Here is a 15,111-nt window from a genome sequence, read left to right on the forward strand (position 1 = left end):
GCATCTCTGGAGCTTATGGGAGCCCCCAGCAAGTGTATAGATGTGTCCTGAGGTGCACTCATTAGCATAAATGTTTATTAGGTGTCATTTGTTACCTTCACAGCATGGTAATTCACTTGTTTGGTTTTCCATAACCTGAGTGGAGCGGGACCCAGTTTGGGAGTACAGGCAGGGTGCAGAGGGGGAGATTTTGCCTTAATTTCCCATTGTTGTCTCCTTGAAGAGGGATGCTGAGTGCTGCAGTGCGTTGTCTCAGCTGCTGCTCCATCCTGCGGGCTGAGATGGTGGTGGTGGCAGCAGCTGCCTGTGCCCACGCACTTTCCTGAGCAGGGCAGCGGTGCCCAGCCGCTGAGTGACAGCTGATGGGGACAGGGGTAGGCAGGCAGGGGGATGCACACACGTACAACACTGACTGGCCAGTTTCTCCTGCAGACCCTGCACTTGGCTGGCACGGTCTCAGGAGCACCTTTGTCCTCCTGTGAGCTGATAAGCATGGCTGTCCCATCTCATGAAGGCCCACAATAGGTACAATAGTATTTCCCTTCTTACTGTAATCCCTGGTGCAGAGGCAAAAAAGCACAGGAATTCTGCTAAAATCCCTCCCAGGTTTCAGAGCAACACAGAGGAAATCTCCTTTCTCTAGGTGTTTCCTTCAAATACGGAATTGTTTACCAGCTGTAGTTGATAGTAACTGTGATAGTTTTCGGTTTTCCTATGCCTGCTTTAACATGGGTCCCCTTTAATCAAGAGGGATTGAAAAACACAGATACTCCCTCTGAAATGCTTACACTTCCCTTCATGCCTTTTTGGCACATGGCCATTTGCTTTCTGCTTTCTCTGTGATGGAGCGGTGCCGTGTTGCATGTGCACACCGTTCCCCGCAGCCGTGGTGATGGGCATTTCTTCCCATCCCCATGCAAATCAGGCACAAACCACTGCGCTGCATTTCATTTGCATTCATGGAGCCGCAGCCACACCACTCATCTAATGAGTTTTATATTCTTCAGGGAGACTGTGTGTGGTTGATGACACTGTGGCCTGTTTTGCTGTCTTGCGCTTACTATAGTTTTTCATAATTAGATTTGTTCTTTTAGCTGAGAGGAAGACCACACAGACGACAAGACTCTGCTCAGCCTCAGCTCTGCGGGTTAGCTGTGCAATTCAGGAGAGCAGGGGAGCATGCAGGGAGCCTGCACGTTCCTGTTTCTGCCCAGTAAAACAATTCCTTGCTTTGGAGGTGAAGTTATCCCCAGTTTTACACTGATCTTTGCAAAATCAGCTCTGTAGCTTGATGCCAGTTTAATCTGGGGATTACAGAAGTCATTGCTATTCTAACTTCGATGCAGCTTGTTCTCACTTGTACTGCAGTACGTGAAACAGTACATTGCATGAGAATTATTTTCTCCCTGAGGAGACAAAAGGATAAAGACTGAGTGCATTTATCTGACACACTGAGGAAAGAAAGGAAACAGAAAAGAAATGTTGGAGATGAGAGAGAATGGTCAGATCCATGGCCAGTTCACCTGGCCACTTTGCTCTAGGGTTATCCTGTCCTTACCTCGTTAGCCTGGGCGCAGCTACGTATCGCTGCACTGCAACACACGCGGTATCCCACCTGCAGCTGTCCTGCTCTGCTCCATCCAGGGATTCCTATACCACACAAATCTTCCTCTCTCTCCACTCCACTGTTTCTGCCAGAGAAGGACTGGTTCTTATTCTTATTTTTTACAGTAGTTTTTCAATTATTTATTAAAAAAAAAAAAAAGCTCTTGTGCAGCTTAATACCTCACATTCCCCTATGTTGAAATAATTCTATTATCTATTCTTTATAACATTTCCCTGATATGTTAAATTAGGAAAAAAACACTAAGAACAATTTAGGCAGTCTTTTCAGGGAATATAATTATGACTTACTTAAAAACCTTTTGCAAAAACATGACCAGCTTTGTATTTCTGCTAAAATCAAGTTATGCAAAAATTGAGGATTTCTGATTTTATTTCACATTTCTCAGGCATTTCTAATGGTGATGAAAGCAGCTCCATTGTTCTGTTTAGCTGAGTATTTTATCAGTTAGTAGTAGGGCACTGTGGTAGCTCAGAACATATTTGACTGTTTCTAGAGCTCCTTGCACACTCTGATTTGTTTTGACTGCTGTTTCAACTTGCTCTTTCAGTCTTTTGCTACCTCCCTCTTCTTTTAAGAATTAAGTAATTTGAAGCAAAAATAAACTGTGCTAGAATTTCCCTAGGATTTGGAAGTAGGCTTTCATTCATTCCACCAAATAATATATTTATTTTTATTTTTATCTTTCTGATTTAAATGAGGCCCCTTCCTCAACATTTGTTTCCATAAAGATCCTTTTTTTGCAATCCATAGCTGATTTAGCTGAATTTTGTCAGTTGAATGGACCAGAGACCTGTTGAAACACAGGCTGGATTTAGTTTTTGACAATTCCTTAGTTTGGGATGAGGAAAAATCTCTGGTGCCTTTTCTCCTGCCACTACACTTCTAGCTCCCTTGTTCTTTCTTCAGAAGTGCTGAATCCATTTCTATCTGGTACTTCTCTCCTTGCAGTAGGAATTTAATAGAAGGAAGAAGCAGAAAAGTCAGATGAAAAGTGATGCTCTAAACATGAGCTGGGCAAAGAGCATTTCAGACATATCTCTGGCAGGGAATCAGCAACACTACAGGCAGTATCAGCAAGTGTAAATTGGTCTAGCAATAGAAAATTACCAACACACAGGGAAAATAATTCCTGGGAAAAGCAGCAAAGACTCATTCCCCCACGCTTTTTTAGAGTGGAACTATTAATGTACTCATTTGGTTGATGCTACGCATAGTTTCCTCTGATGCAGTTAAGGCACTTTAGTCCATTGGTTATGCATTAATCTATTTCTGATTACAGGACTTTGAGGTTATTGACATTATGAACATCACAGTCATCTTTTAAATAATGTGTCAAAACCTTGGGTGATGTAGTTGACCAATCTTAAAATGGCATTGAGGCCTCAGTGCAAAAGTATCTTCCTCTACTATTGTAAACATATTTGTGGGTTTTAACACCTAAGAATGATGTGGCAGTGCCTCCTCCTTTGTCAGGGACAAATCATCATATACTTCAGGATACTTCACTCCTATTTCTACTATGCCATGCATTCAAGCCCCCAGCTGCCAACCACTTGAGGACCAGTACTTACATCCGTGCCCCACTGCAGTGACCAGCCCCTTTGCATGGTCTGCACAGTGACTAACGTGTCCCTTTCTGTTCTCTCCTCAAGGCCTATAATGTTATGAAGGTGACCCATGGGACAGACCACAGCCTGATGCAAGCCTTGATGGAGATAAAGGAAGAGTGTGAGGCCATCATGAGAACACAGTGAAGAAAACCTCCAGTCTGGAAAACAAAATATTCAAGGAGAAAGGAAATCAAATGCTTTTTACTGCATTGGGAAGCTTCTTGATGATTTTGGTGTCATTTCATTAGGTCCTACTTGCTTTACAAAAATGTTGAGTATTTATTAGTTTTGCTGTTAATTAAGTTAAAGTTTGGAGGAATATCTGGAGTTTTCAGCAGATTTTTTTTTCCTACCAAACAATCTAATTGACAATACCTAATTGTCAATTTACATCACCTAATTTAATTGATAATAAGTATTGGGAAATGCATACAGAGTCTTCATCAGTTACATAGTGATATAATTCCATTGATATCAGCAGTCAATTTTTATACCAGTTTATGCCAGCCATTAAGGATCTCGTGTCAGACACATTATAAGCAGAGAGAATATATTTTTGCCCTTTGCCTTGCCCTTAGGTGTGGTTTCCAAAAGCCTGATCCAGAGCTCGTTGACATCAAATAAAAGTTTCCCAATGTTCTAAATGAGATTGTCCTCCCTCCCAATATATCTGCAGGACTCTGGTCCTCTTCTTCTTGCATTTTATATGTTATAATATTGAATATTAAAATGGATTGAACAAAAAAAATTGATTAAAAAATGTATCTATGTGGAAATTGCTTACTCTGTTTTGTCCCCATTTTGACTGCTTCAAGAGTTTCTCACTTCGTAACAGCTTTAAAGAGATTTGGATCTAGGAGCTCAGTGGTGTGGTTTCTAGACCTTTCTGAGCCTATGGGATTTGAATTTCACTTCCTCAAATAGTGAATGTCTGAGACCTACAGGTGACCGCTGAACTAGGAGGTCATCCCTCCTATGGGAGGGAGGATGTCTTGGAAGGCACAGGTGCTCCATTGCCCCACACTCATCAGCGAGAGAGTCGTTCTTGCCAGAGCTGCTGACTTCCATTTTTAATACAGAAACAAATGTTAACAAAAGCCAAATATTTATGAGGAACATTGAAACCTAAATAATTTAAGGCCTTTGAAAGTATCATTTCAGGTGTGTCACTTCTCTCTGACAATTTATTGCTGTTACTCCAGCCATGACTGTTATTTCATTAATCCATCGTTGTTGTAAAGTCAGGCTTTTTTCACACCAGTAACTTGACACCATTAATTATTATGAGATGAGAACACATTTAAAAAGAAAATGAACACTCTGGGCGTAATTTACAGCCACAGCACATGAATGCCAACGCTGAGGAAGATATCTCCTTTCAAGGCATTTGAATTTGTTCCAGCGTATCGAGCATTCACTTGCCCAGCAGTAATATGCAAGCAATAACCTATGAAATGTGGTGCATTTCTGGAGTACGTAGCATGGCTTGATGCCAGAGGCCAAGTCATATGAGCCACCCAAGAAGTGCAATAATCCTCACAGAAATTCACTGCTTGATTGGGTCTTCTTGCTATTATGAACAGGAAATTATCTAGGGGAAAAGGTCAGACCTTCGCATTTATTGGGATTTCTGACAAAGTAATGGCATCACTGATGGACAATCAGAACATGTGAGGGGTACCCAGTCTTCAAGAGCTATTTTCTGGTTTTAAAGGGGCACATGCATATTAGAAATTATATGCTTTTGCATAAAGGTGATTCTTATGTTAGCTCATGATTACATATCTAATACTAAGATTTGCAAATGGAAGGGACTTCAGAATGTAAGGTAAGATGATGCATTAGTTTGTGCAGCACACACTGGGAGACAGGCCAGTTCTCGTGTGTGCAGACATCTGTGTGCATGAACTGCAGCACTGTCTTCTGTGGCTGCCGGGACAAGGACATCACATCTCTCCAAGCACAAGAGCAGGGAAGGATGGGCACTAGGGAAGAGGGAGAGTTACCTGATGTCAGATGAGAAAGGCCACATTACATCAAGCTGAAGGATCTACCTACACTGGTATTTTCTCTCCAGCAGTGGTCTACAGCAGATCCTTAGGGAAAATGTACAAGTGAAACAGTTCAATGGCTGTTGGGAAATGGAGAAAGAGCGTGCTATGTTGGCTGCAGAGCATCGCAACGGCAAGTGTGCTGCCACGTGCATAGGGCTGTAGGAAATTGGTCCACAGCTCACTGAGCAAATGCAAGAAACCCAACTGGCCCCAGGTTGGTCTATGGCTCAGGTTTCCAGATCAGTGTCCTGAGGGCACCACCACGTTGCCTGCCCTGCCTGGCCTTCTCCTCTGGGCTAATCTGTGGAGATTCCTTAGTACGAGGGCGTAATTCATGCTTTATATTCATTATTGTTGATGCAAAACTTGCATTTCTTTCAGCTTGGTCAAGGAAAGAGTTAAGTTTTCTGACTGGTTTCAGTCACTGACTGAGTAGTTTCCCTTGAAGGTTCACGTGTACTACCACCACCAGCAAGGCTGCTGATGCTGTAGGGGAGGTTGTTGTGGGCAGATTTCCTCTTCCAGTGTTCCCACTCCAGCCTGTTTCCTGCAAAGAAGGCTGACTGGTGACTGCGAAGAGATTCAGCTAAATGCATAAAATATAAAGTGCGGTAGCAAGCAAGCGTGTCAGCGAGGAGGGAACATTAGATAAGCACTCATTTCAAATCAAGTAATCTTATTTTTTTTCAGCTCAGATTCAGAGTAGTTGGAGCTGTCTTTGAACAGCCTTCAAGAACAGCATTTGTCAAATTTTTCAGGTGATACCAGCTTGCTAAGATAAAGATGCTAAAGTCAAAGAGAAGCAGACTGCAACATTATCTATAATGCTGGCAGGCTTGCTGCTTGCTTCCAGCAGGTAAGAGATTTTTTCCAGTACCTTTTGAAAAGTAATGGTAATTTGGGTTCACCACAAGGTTTCGAAATATATTTTGAGTTACTTTTGATGTGTCGCTATCCTTTAAACTAGTCCAGGATCAAAAATGTTAGTTGTGCTTAGAGCAAGCATTGCATTGTAGTATGTATTTGGAAGAAAAGCAGTACCAACACATAGGAAAAAAAAACATGAGGGGTATACAGTTTTGATGAGAGTAATTGGTACTAGTTGACCAAAGCATGTCGTCTTTAAAAAAAAAAATTAAATAAAAATTAGTTCCCTAAACTGTGCTGTTTCTTTAAGCATGGTGTAATTCTCTGTATCCATACCCTCAGCGTGTGCTGAGCTGATGTTGGAAGTAAAAAACTCTCTGAGCCCTTAGCAAACAAATCTTGCAGTGCATAGCAGCGGTAGTAGAAAGTAAAGACACTCGTGAGAAAATGCACTGAACGAATTTTTTGGAGGTGTGACCTCCTCAAGTCTATCAATCTGTGTGTGGGTTCATACCAACAAAACTCTCCCACTATTCAGCCCTTTCTTTGCTTCTCACTGTAACCCTGCTCTCTCATGGCTAGGTTTTTTAAGCTAGCTTTTCTTAGACTTGTTATTTTTTTAACATAGTATATTTATGAAATGCAGAGGCTATTTCCCAGCACAACATATTCCAAATAGTCCCTGGCCACTGCAAGGCTGTTAATGAACAGAGTTCTGTGTTTCACAGAGGTTGTGCCAATTACGAGGATTTTTTTTTCCCTGATTCAGAATTAAATCTCCCATAAGACAAGGAGAAGAAGGAAGGTGTTACAGTTATGGATATAGACTTCTGGCTTGGCTTCTCCACTGCACCAGAAACTGTGTCTGACCTTGGGCAAATCAGCCAGGGTCAGAAGTTGGGCTTTCTCATTGTGGGCTGCCTGGGATGGAATGGCATCATTGTATTTTCTTGTAATTACAGGCATTGCCTGAGAGTTCCTCCAAAACTGAGTTGCCACACACGGACAGAGCGCTGTGAGCTGCCCCTGCCTAAGCTGTGCCTCCTCCACATAGAGAAAGCTTTGGTCTCCACCTTAGCACTTCAGCAAACTCTAAAGACAGTAAAAATCCCAAGCAGATGCTTTGGGGCATTTCAGACCAAAGCCACGTTAGAGCTCATTTTTTTCTCTCTCTCCTTTTTAAATGGCTATTTTCACTTTCCTAGCAATGTACATTTTCCTCTACAAAAGTCCTTTTATTTTTCTATTTCCGATTTTACAAACTTAATCAGACTGAAAATACATTTGAGATGGTTGTTTCATAACATGCTCCCTACAAGAACATCTAAGTGTGTATTTTTCCTGCCCTGGGCATAAAAGTACACCTTACCTGAAAGCCTGCAGTCTGCTACTCTTGCCATTCAGCGCTGTAGTTTCTGTTTATCCCCACCATAGTGATGTGTAAACCATGCCTATATGACCCCCATTAGTATTTCATGGGGGAAGTTCAACATTTTTATTTGCTCTGCACTTGTGATCAACATGGACAAGTCAATTCTAATTCCATCATTCTTTAGACTTTTTGTAGGTTTTAATAAGGGCCTTAGAGATTCCTTCCCCCCCCAAAGAAAAGAATAACTTGGGCTTAGTAATTAGGCTTCATACAGTCACTGCTCACACAGAGGAAGCTAACAAGTTCTTTATAGTTCCCAGGAGCCCAATTAACCTTCTTTTAAATATATCTCTATACAGCTACAGAGACAGACACGCACAGAAAGGCACATGCGCACAAGCTTTTCAGAGGTCTCAGATGCTCCAGCTCCTTGTTAACCAAATTCTGATGGGGCTCCCAGCAAGCAAGCAGGGCTGAAGCATCCTGCCCGAGCCCTTTTTAGCTCCAAAGATGCCTAAATTAGGACAGAGCACAATTTCTTCTTGCAACTGACCCCAGGACAGGAGGAAGGAGATAATCATGCAGCCTCTTCTTTGCTTAAACTTCCCCTCTGTCTCCTGGGCTTGGGCAGGCAGCACTTGCTGGTCTCCTTACGTGGAGCTAAGGAGCCTGCGTTCCCATTTCTGTTTCAGCTAAGGGCTGGTCTAGTGAGGCTGAGGAGCTGGAGGGAAGAGCAGTGTTTTCTTCCTCCGCCCCTCCAATTCAGCAGCTCTGATTCCCAGTCTCCAGAGGCTCTGAATAGGAAGGTGGCAATTTTACATACTTCTTGGAGGAAAACTGCACTTTAAATCACAGGTGATTCCTCTTGAGAATTCCACTTGACTTTCAGAGCAGGAGCCAGGAGATGGTAATAGAGAACAGCGTCTGATGAGAAAATTAGCAGAGCTCCACTCTTCCCCTCCCCCAGGGCCTGTGCTGTGCTCTGTGCTGTACTTGCCTGTTTACTTTTAATGCAGCTCCTTTTAATGAAGCCTTTTTGGTGTTGCCTTCCTGTTGTAGTAGGTGTCAGGTGTGGTGCTGAGCATCCTGCAGTGGAGCAGGTAAAGGAGATGTCTGTCCTGATCCTCCTTGTCCTATCCCTTGCTGAGCTGGGAATACCCAAGTGATGTGTTGCGAAGTCACAGAGCTGCCATTCCTCCCACTGGCAGGCACACACTGCAGGAGCCCACAGTGAAGGATGGAAAAGCTGTTGTGGTCTTTGGAGAGAGTCACATGCATCACATTGCTGCAGAGAGGACTTGGCAGCAGTAGCCATGCAGCTAAGGGACAGTCAGTTGTCTGGGAACTGGAGTAGCAGAGGTGATGGGGACTGGGTGAAAGGAAGCAGTGACTCACTGCTGAGGGTTTGCTTCTGCTTCTCCCGGGCAATCCCATCTCTCCCATTTGTATGCAAGGGCCCTTGTGGTACTTCAGTCTCCTTTTCAAAGTCATCTCACGCTCTGGAGAGAAAGTGTTCAGTGAGATACTGGCAATGTCTCTGTTTTTCTGTTCTCTTCAATATGTTATTAATCTCTTATACCCAGCTTATACCCTATATAGGGCTGTGACCAAAAGACTGTTACTGAGGAGCAATGGTCCCCTTGTGCTGGATGAGGGCAATTCTCTGTCACAAGTTTGGAATGTTGATTTCTGAACATCTGTGACTGAAGGCATCAATAGATAATGGTATTCTCAAAGGTATGAGGCTATACAAAGAATTTTTTTCCGCCTTACCAAATATTTTCTGTAGGGACTCTTACATAAGTTGTGAAAATAGACAAAAATCTGATTTTGTATTTTCTGCAAATAGGTTTGTGCTGATTGCTGGTCTTTTTTTGGTTGTCATTTATTTTACTCACATCTAACTGCATCTCATCAGGGGCCATGGCCCTTGAAGATGTTGAGGTTTTACCCTTGTAAAAAAGGGTAGGTAGATGTCCAGCATCTGATTTCTGTTGGGAGGAAGAAGGGAGGGAGTAGAGAGGAAAAACTTCTATCAATCAGAAAAAAAAAAAAACAAACCAAAAAAAAAACCCACCCAAAAGAACAATTTCTGAAGCAGCATGGAAATGTTTAGCTTGCTGCTTCAGAGAATGACAGTTAAGCAGGACAAGCCTTCGACTACTACATCGGCTTTGGACCATGGCAGCGTTTTTTGCATGTGTTGCTGCCTGGTGCTGGCTGAGCCAGGCCAGTCCTGGTGCCATCTGCCCTCCGTAAAGCCGTGGATGGGGGTTGCAGTGAGTGGGGCTCAGCTGTCACGGCCGTTTTGTGGGGCAGGGCTTTGCAGCCTGGGGCCTGGGGATGCTCGCAGAGCCGGGGTTTGCAAAAGGCACCTGAGGAAAGTGAACCTTCTTGTCATTAGGCTCGAATTCCCTCTACCATCTGCAACTCCTGTGAAAAAACTCATGCAGTCTGCCAGATGAAAATGGTGGAAACCCAGAATTGCCTTAGGCCGCAGATGGTCCCCGGCAGAGAAGCCCAGGCTTGGCACAAGTGCCCCTATGCCAGCCTTCATCCAGCCCTGCCATACACCTCAGGCACCATATGAAGTTTCCCACAGCAAAAAAAAAAAAAAAAAAAAAAAAAAAAAAAAAAAATCTCACCGCACGAGGCATCCAACAGTGAGTGAGCCAGCTCCTGGCCAACCACTGTGGCCTTGCAGCCAAGCAAATCTTCTAGGATGTGATTAAGTGTATGATTTCTTAGAGAAATAGGTTTACAGCTTTCCCATCTGAAAAAAAAAAAAAAACCCTTGATTATTTTGGGTTTAATTATAAGTTACCTCACTGTGTGCTTTTAAAAAAAAAAAAAGATCTATTCTGTCTTGCCTGGGGAAGAATTTCTAGGGTCACAGGGGGAATTTAAAGCTCAAAGGTTTACAATCCCAGCAAGATAAGGCGGTATAACAGCCTCCACACTTTATGGTGCTAGCTTATGAAGAGGTCAAAATGGCTTAGCATGAGGATCAATTTTACTCAAAGTTCCTGTTTGAGGAAGGGGAAAAAAAAAAATCCCAGATCTTCACAGCTATCTTTGACATAACTATTAGATTATAGGGGCTTGGCTTCCCCCACTAGCCCCAGTGTTTTTTCTGCTTCCAGTGTGACAACAAAATGCATCCCAAAATGGTGCCTCTGCTGCAGGCCAGGTGGTCTCACACCTTTGCAGGGTCAAGCAAGGCACCCTTGTGTCCAGCCTCTCTGCAGCTCACCCAAGATATCTCTGTTCCTAAATTGCTGACAAGTCTACGAACGTCCACCTCCATCTATGAACCTGGACTGGCTCAGCCATCCCCCTTGTCTCCCCTCGGTCCTATGTCTCTGCAGTCACAGGAGCTGCTCGCCAGCAGCGTCACTGCCCCAGTGCCTGTGTGGTGTGTAGCAGTGAAAACGGCCAGCTCAGAATTGCCTTAAAAGCACCTTAATAAGAAACTAAGCAGAGTTTTGCAATAGCTCCTAGGGAGGCTTTGACTGTGCTGTCTACACTAACCTGCCAGAAAGAGCTGGGGAAATCTGCCTCTTGGGCCAGTGTAAGTTGCAAACATATGGAAAAATCTGTCCTATTAACAGGACATAAACACAAGCCAGGAATTGTTCAGAAGGGCAATAAATAAGTATTTCACTGAATGAGTCACAAGTACCTACGTGATGTTTCTGGGTGGAGAAATCAGTCCTAGACCAATTTTTTTTTTTTTTTTTTCACTGTGGAAGTACTTCAGTGCCCCAGTACTCTCACACTAACTGCATACCCATCAAAGATTTCAGTTGGAAAGCCCTCTTGTTAGGCTCAGTTATTATTTGGTGTTTGTTCCTGTGACTGACCCCTCCATGCCACGGCAATGCCAATTGTCAAGCAGACTAGGTTTGGTGCTCCCATTGTCAGCCTTGCCAGCAGAAGGAATGGAGTCCGATGGATGTGAAGTCTGCAAAGCCAAGGCTTAGAGGCTGTCCAGAAAATTTTCTGTGGATTTCACAGCATGTTAATGGCTTTACATAACCTTTAGAAACATTCTTTGAGCTGCTGGAAACTGAGGGCAGGCCTGAGTCCCAGCTACCCCAGGTCCTGGGGGCAGCAGGAGTCACCAGCCACAGGGTGAGAAGGCACCCTGTTATCTTTTTCATTGTTTGAATAATTGCAATGCCTTCCTTTGTCCTTGGAAATCAGGAGAAAATTATGTTTACAGTGTCTTGCTTGGCTCCTGTGGTGCTGCTTGCTGGATATTGTAAGATTTCCATCAAACGCAGTCTAGGAGCAGGCAGTTTGCTCTGTAATGAAAGCAGTGCTCTGGATCTTCCCACAACTGACTCCCTTCACAGTTGTGTCTGGGCATCAGCTAAAGTACAGAGACGGGAGCAAGCTGAGCCGCTATGCACAGACAGGCAGTGAAAGGCAAGGCGGGTGCAAGCACTGCTACTCCTTCAGTGACACAGCTCTCGTTTCAAGCAAGCTCCAAGGGGCAGTTCGCAAGGGACTGTGCTGGACAGCAGAGAGCATCCAATGGTACCAGTGTGGAAGAGTCTGCAGAGCACAAGCCAGCAAGTGGAGGGGCTTGTATGCTCTGCATCATTCGTCCTCCCCCGCCCTTTATTTTAACTACAATGAACTATTCATCTTTTGACTAAGTATAGGAAAATGTCAGACTTTTTTTTCCCCCTGCCTCTGTGGTTTCCTGTAATTCAGAGAACGAAGCTGAGCAGGGATAAGACAGGGACAAGGAGAGTCCCTGCTTCTTTTAAAGCAAGGGACAAAGCTCCTGCATGTGGGAGGTGTATGACACCCTCTACGCAGCAAGCCCTGAGGCCCCCCGCACATCGCACCCACACGTACGGCTGCACTTGGGTATCTAGGAGCCAGAAATGAAAATACGGATGAGTGCCAGACGCACACAGCTGCATATGTTTGGCTGTCAGTTGGTTGGTGTGAAACCTGCAATCTGACACAAATCATGGGTGCCAAACCTGTGCAATAAGTGTCCACAGAGGAGATGCACATAAACATATATGAAAATGAATGCAGGTATTTTCCCTAGACAAGCATCCATTGGGGATGGACCATTTTTGGCCGTCTTCGAGCTTCTCCCAGGTCAGCACTTGCCAGAGTTGTTCTTCAAGGGAGACTGGAGAGGACATTCAAGCTACCTACTTGCTTTTGGAGGTTATGAAAGTGATCTTTGAGCAATGTGGAGCATTCATGTGGTCACAGCCAGTATAGCGTTGCTCAGTGGTTAAATAGCAGATGTCAGCCTCCAAAACTGCCAGATTGGCAACTGTCAAGAATACTAACAGATAGCATAAAACATAAAATCCACTCACAGATGGCCTTTTTCTGGAGGAACTAAACATTAATTTTGTGTTCATCTGAGAGACTGTGAGCTCAATTCTCTTGCTTCCCTCCCTCCTCAGCAGCTTCCAGGCAGACAGTGTTGCCAGACAAAATGAGGATGAGGTCCCGCGAGCCTCAGTGCTTTGTGGGCGGGTGTAGGAAAGGAACAAGTTTTAGCAATTCCTTCTCCTTCCCCTGATTTTCCAGTAGCTGGGGAGCTTATTCAGGACTCTCACAGGGAGATGGGGCCTGTCAGGTTTCCACGCTAAACTCTCTTCTGATTTTCAGCCTGGCAAGTTACTGGTTTTAAAGACAAGGTAAGATCTGGTCACGGATGGGGTGTTTGTTAGTTTACAAGAGGTGTCAACAACTTAAAGCAAGCCTCATAAGGACACCAGCCTTTTGCTAGGTGTGAGCCACTGCTCTTGCTCTATGCCCGAAACCTTTCCTGGCAGTCTTGCCCCAAACCAAAGGTGTGCAACAGCGAGGTCTGTAGGGCTTCAGAACTGGCCAAGAGTGAATTGTTGGTTTTTTTTTTCAGCTCATATAGAGCTCCTCACCATCAGTTCTGCCTTAGACAAAGTCTAGGACTTGCGCTAACCCATTTTTCTGTTTTTGTCACTGTAAGGCACTTCAGGCTCTTTAATACTGATGTGACTGCCTGATAACAGCAATGAAGATAAATTACCTCAAAAATAGGCAATAAGCCTTTTAGCTCTTTAGAGCAAACCAGAGCTATTCTGAACAGCCCAGAGATGGAAGAAATGGCTGTTTATCTTCATTTACAGCTACTGTGAAGAGGCACCAGCATGCAAATTCACTGGCCCAGAGGCAACAGCTAAGGTAGTACTGGAGCCATAGGGTTTGCTGCTGGGAGAGGAGAAATGAGGATAAACTCCACCCCCCCCCCCCCCACCCCCCCACCCCCGCCACACCATCTCATTATGTACCAGCCTTTGCCTCTGTAGTCACCTGGATATTTTTCGTTTGGAAGATCTGGGCATGGTAGATGTCTGCATCCCCTGCCACTGTGACTGCTAGCTATGCTACCAAGCTGGTATAATAACAAGGTAGAAGAAAGAGTTATTTTAAATGCTCACCAAACTGTCAACCAAATATTTAGATACCTAGCACACTAATGTGTCTCCCCTAATGTAGGCAATATGAGGGCCTTATCTGCAAGCATATGGTGTGTCTTCAAGGAGATTTTAAATAGTTTCCTTTGTCCTTTTCCTCACAAGAAATAAGACCTGTTGTTTTCTTCAATGGTAAGAGCACAGTATCCTTATCGGAGCTTACCCAAGTGTCAAGGGGCATTTGAGATTTGCCCAGAGAGTGAATTCACACCTTGCCCTGCAAGTGAGGTGCTTTCTTAATTATCAACAGGGAGCAAAAGGCAAGTAGATATTGCGCACACCTTAGCAGAAGCTAAGGGGTCAGCTGAACCTGCCACCATGGCCTCTCTGAGGGACAAGCATGTCTTAAGCAATGGACACAAACTCTTTTTATTACTCTTCCATCGTGTTATATACCTGCATGGTGGCCAAAGGAAATTTGACACGATTGCCAGAGGTGATAAAAAATTACACATATAAATATATTTTTATTGTTTGTTTGGTCTCAGATTTTTCCCTTGCTCACAGATGCAGATGGAGCAATCCCTGCTAATATGGCTACCATTACCAGCAGTTGTAAAAGCTTGACCAATTCAGGCCCCGTGACTGTTTTTTCTTTCTGTTTCTGGACAGCAGCATGGGAGAAGTTAATGGTGCTACACTTGGTTGCAGTGTTTCTGTCATTGCTATCAAACCCTGCAATTCCTTATTGTTGTTTTCTGGTGAATTTGCTTCACAGCGATACTTGCTTGGTAGAATCCCTTTGGTTGTTTTATTTTCAGGTTTGATCTTGCTCAGTCTCACTATTATAATAGCACATCCTCTTGTGGGTCAAAAGCACCTTCTTCTCTGTCATTTCATAAATGCTGTCATTTCATAAAGCGAAATAGTCAGGAAGGGGAGGCAGATATATTGGTAAGATAAAAGTAAACATTTAATGCCACTATAGTTTGATTTTTTTTTCCAGACATCATATTTTTGACAATGTTTCACACCTCAAATACCACAAAAGGGATATTTTTTTAGCCAGCAAACAATAAACTTTACAATTTTAATGGCAAAAGGCTCAATGCGTTTGTTGACCAACTTGGAAATGGCTGTG

At 43.8% G+C, this 15,111-nt stretch overlaps 1 protein-coding gene across 1 annotated transcript in view; it reads left to right on the forward strand.

The window, feature by feature from the left end:
• Positions 1 to 3,989, forward strand: part of SMYD3 (SET and MYND domain containing 3) — a 414,779-nt gene extending 410,790 nt beyond the window's left edge. The window contains exon 12 of the mRNA XM_086744446.1: positions 3,280 to 3,989. Within this exon, the coding sequence (XP_086600572.1) occupies positions 3,280 to 3,381 (102 nt within the window). The 3' untranslated portion in view covers positions 3,382 to 3,989. The remainder of the gene's footprint in view (positions 1 to 3,279) is intronic.
• The last annotated feature ends 11,122 nt before the right edge of the window (positions 3,990 to 15,111 follow it).

This window comes from Chlamydotis macqueenii, chromosome 3, assembly GCF_036417535.1.
Source record: "Chlamydotis macqueenii isolate bChlMac1 chromosome 3, bChlMac1.mat, whole genome shotgun sequence".
Classification (NCBI taxonomy): Eukaryota; Metazoa; Chordata; class Aves; order Otidiformes; family Otididae; genus Chlamydotis; species Chlamydotis macqueenii.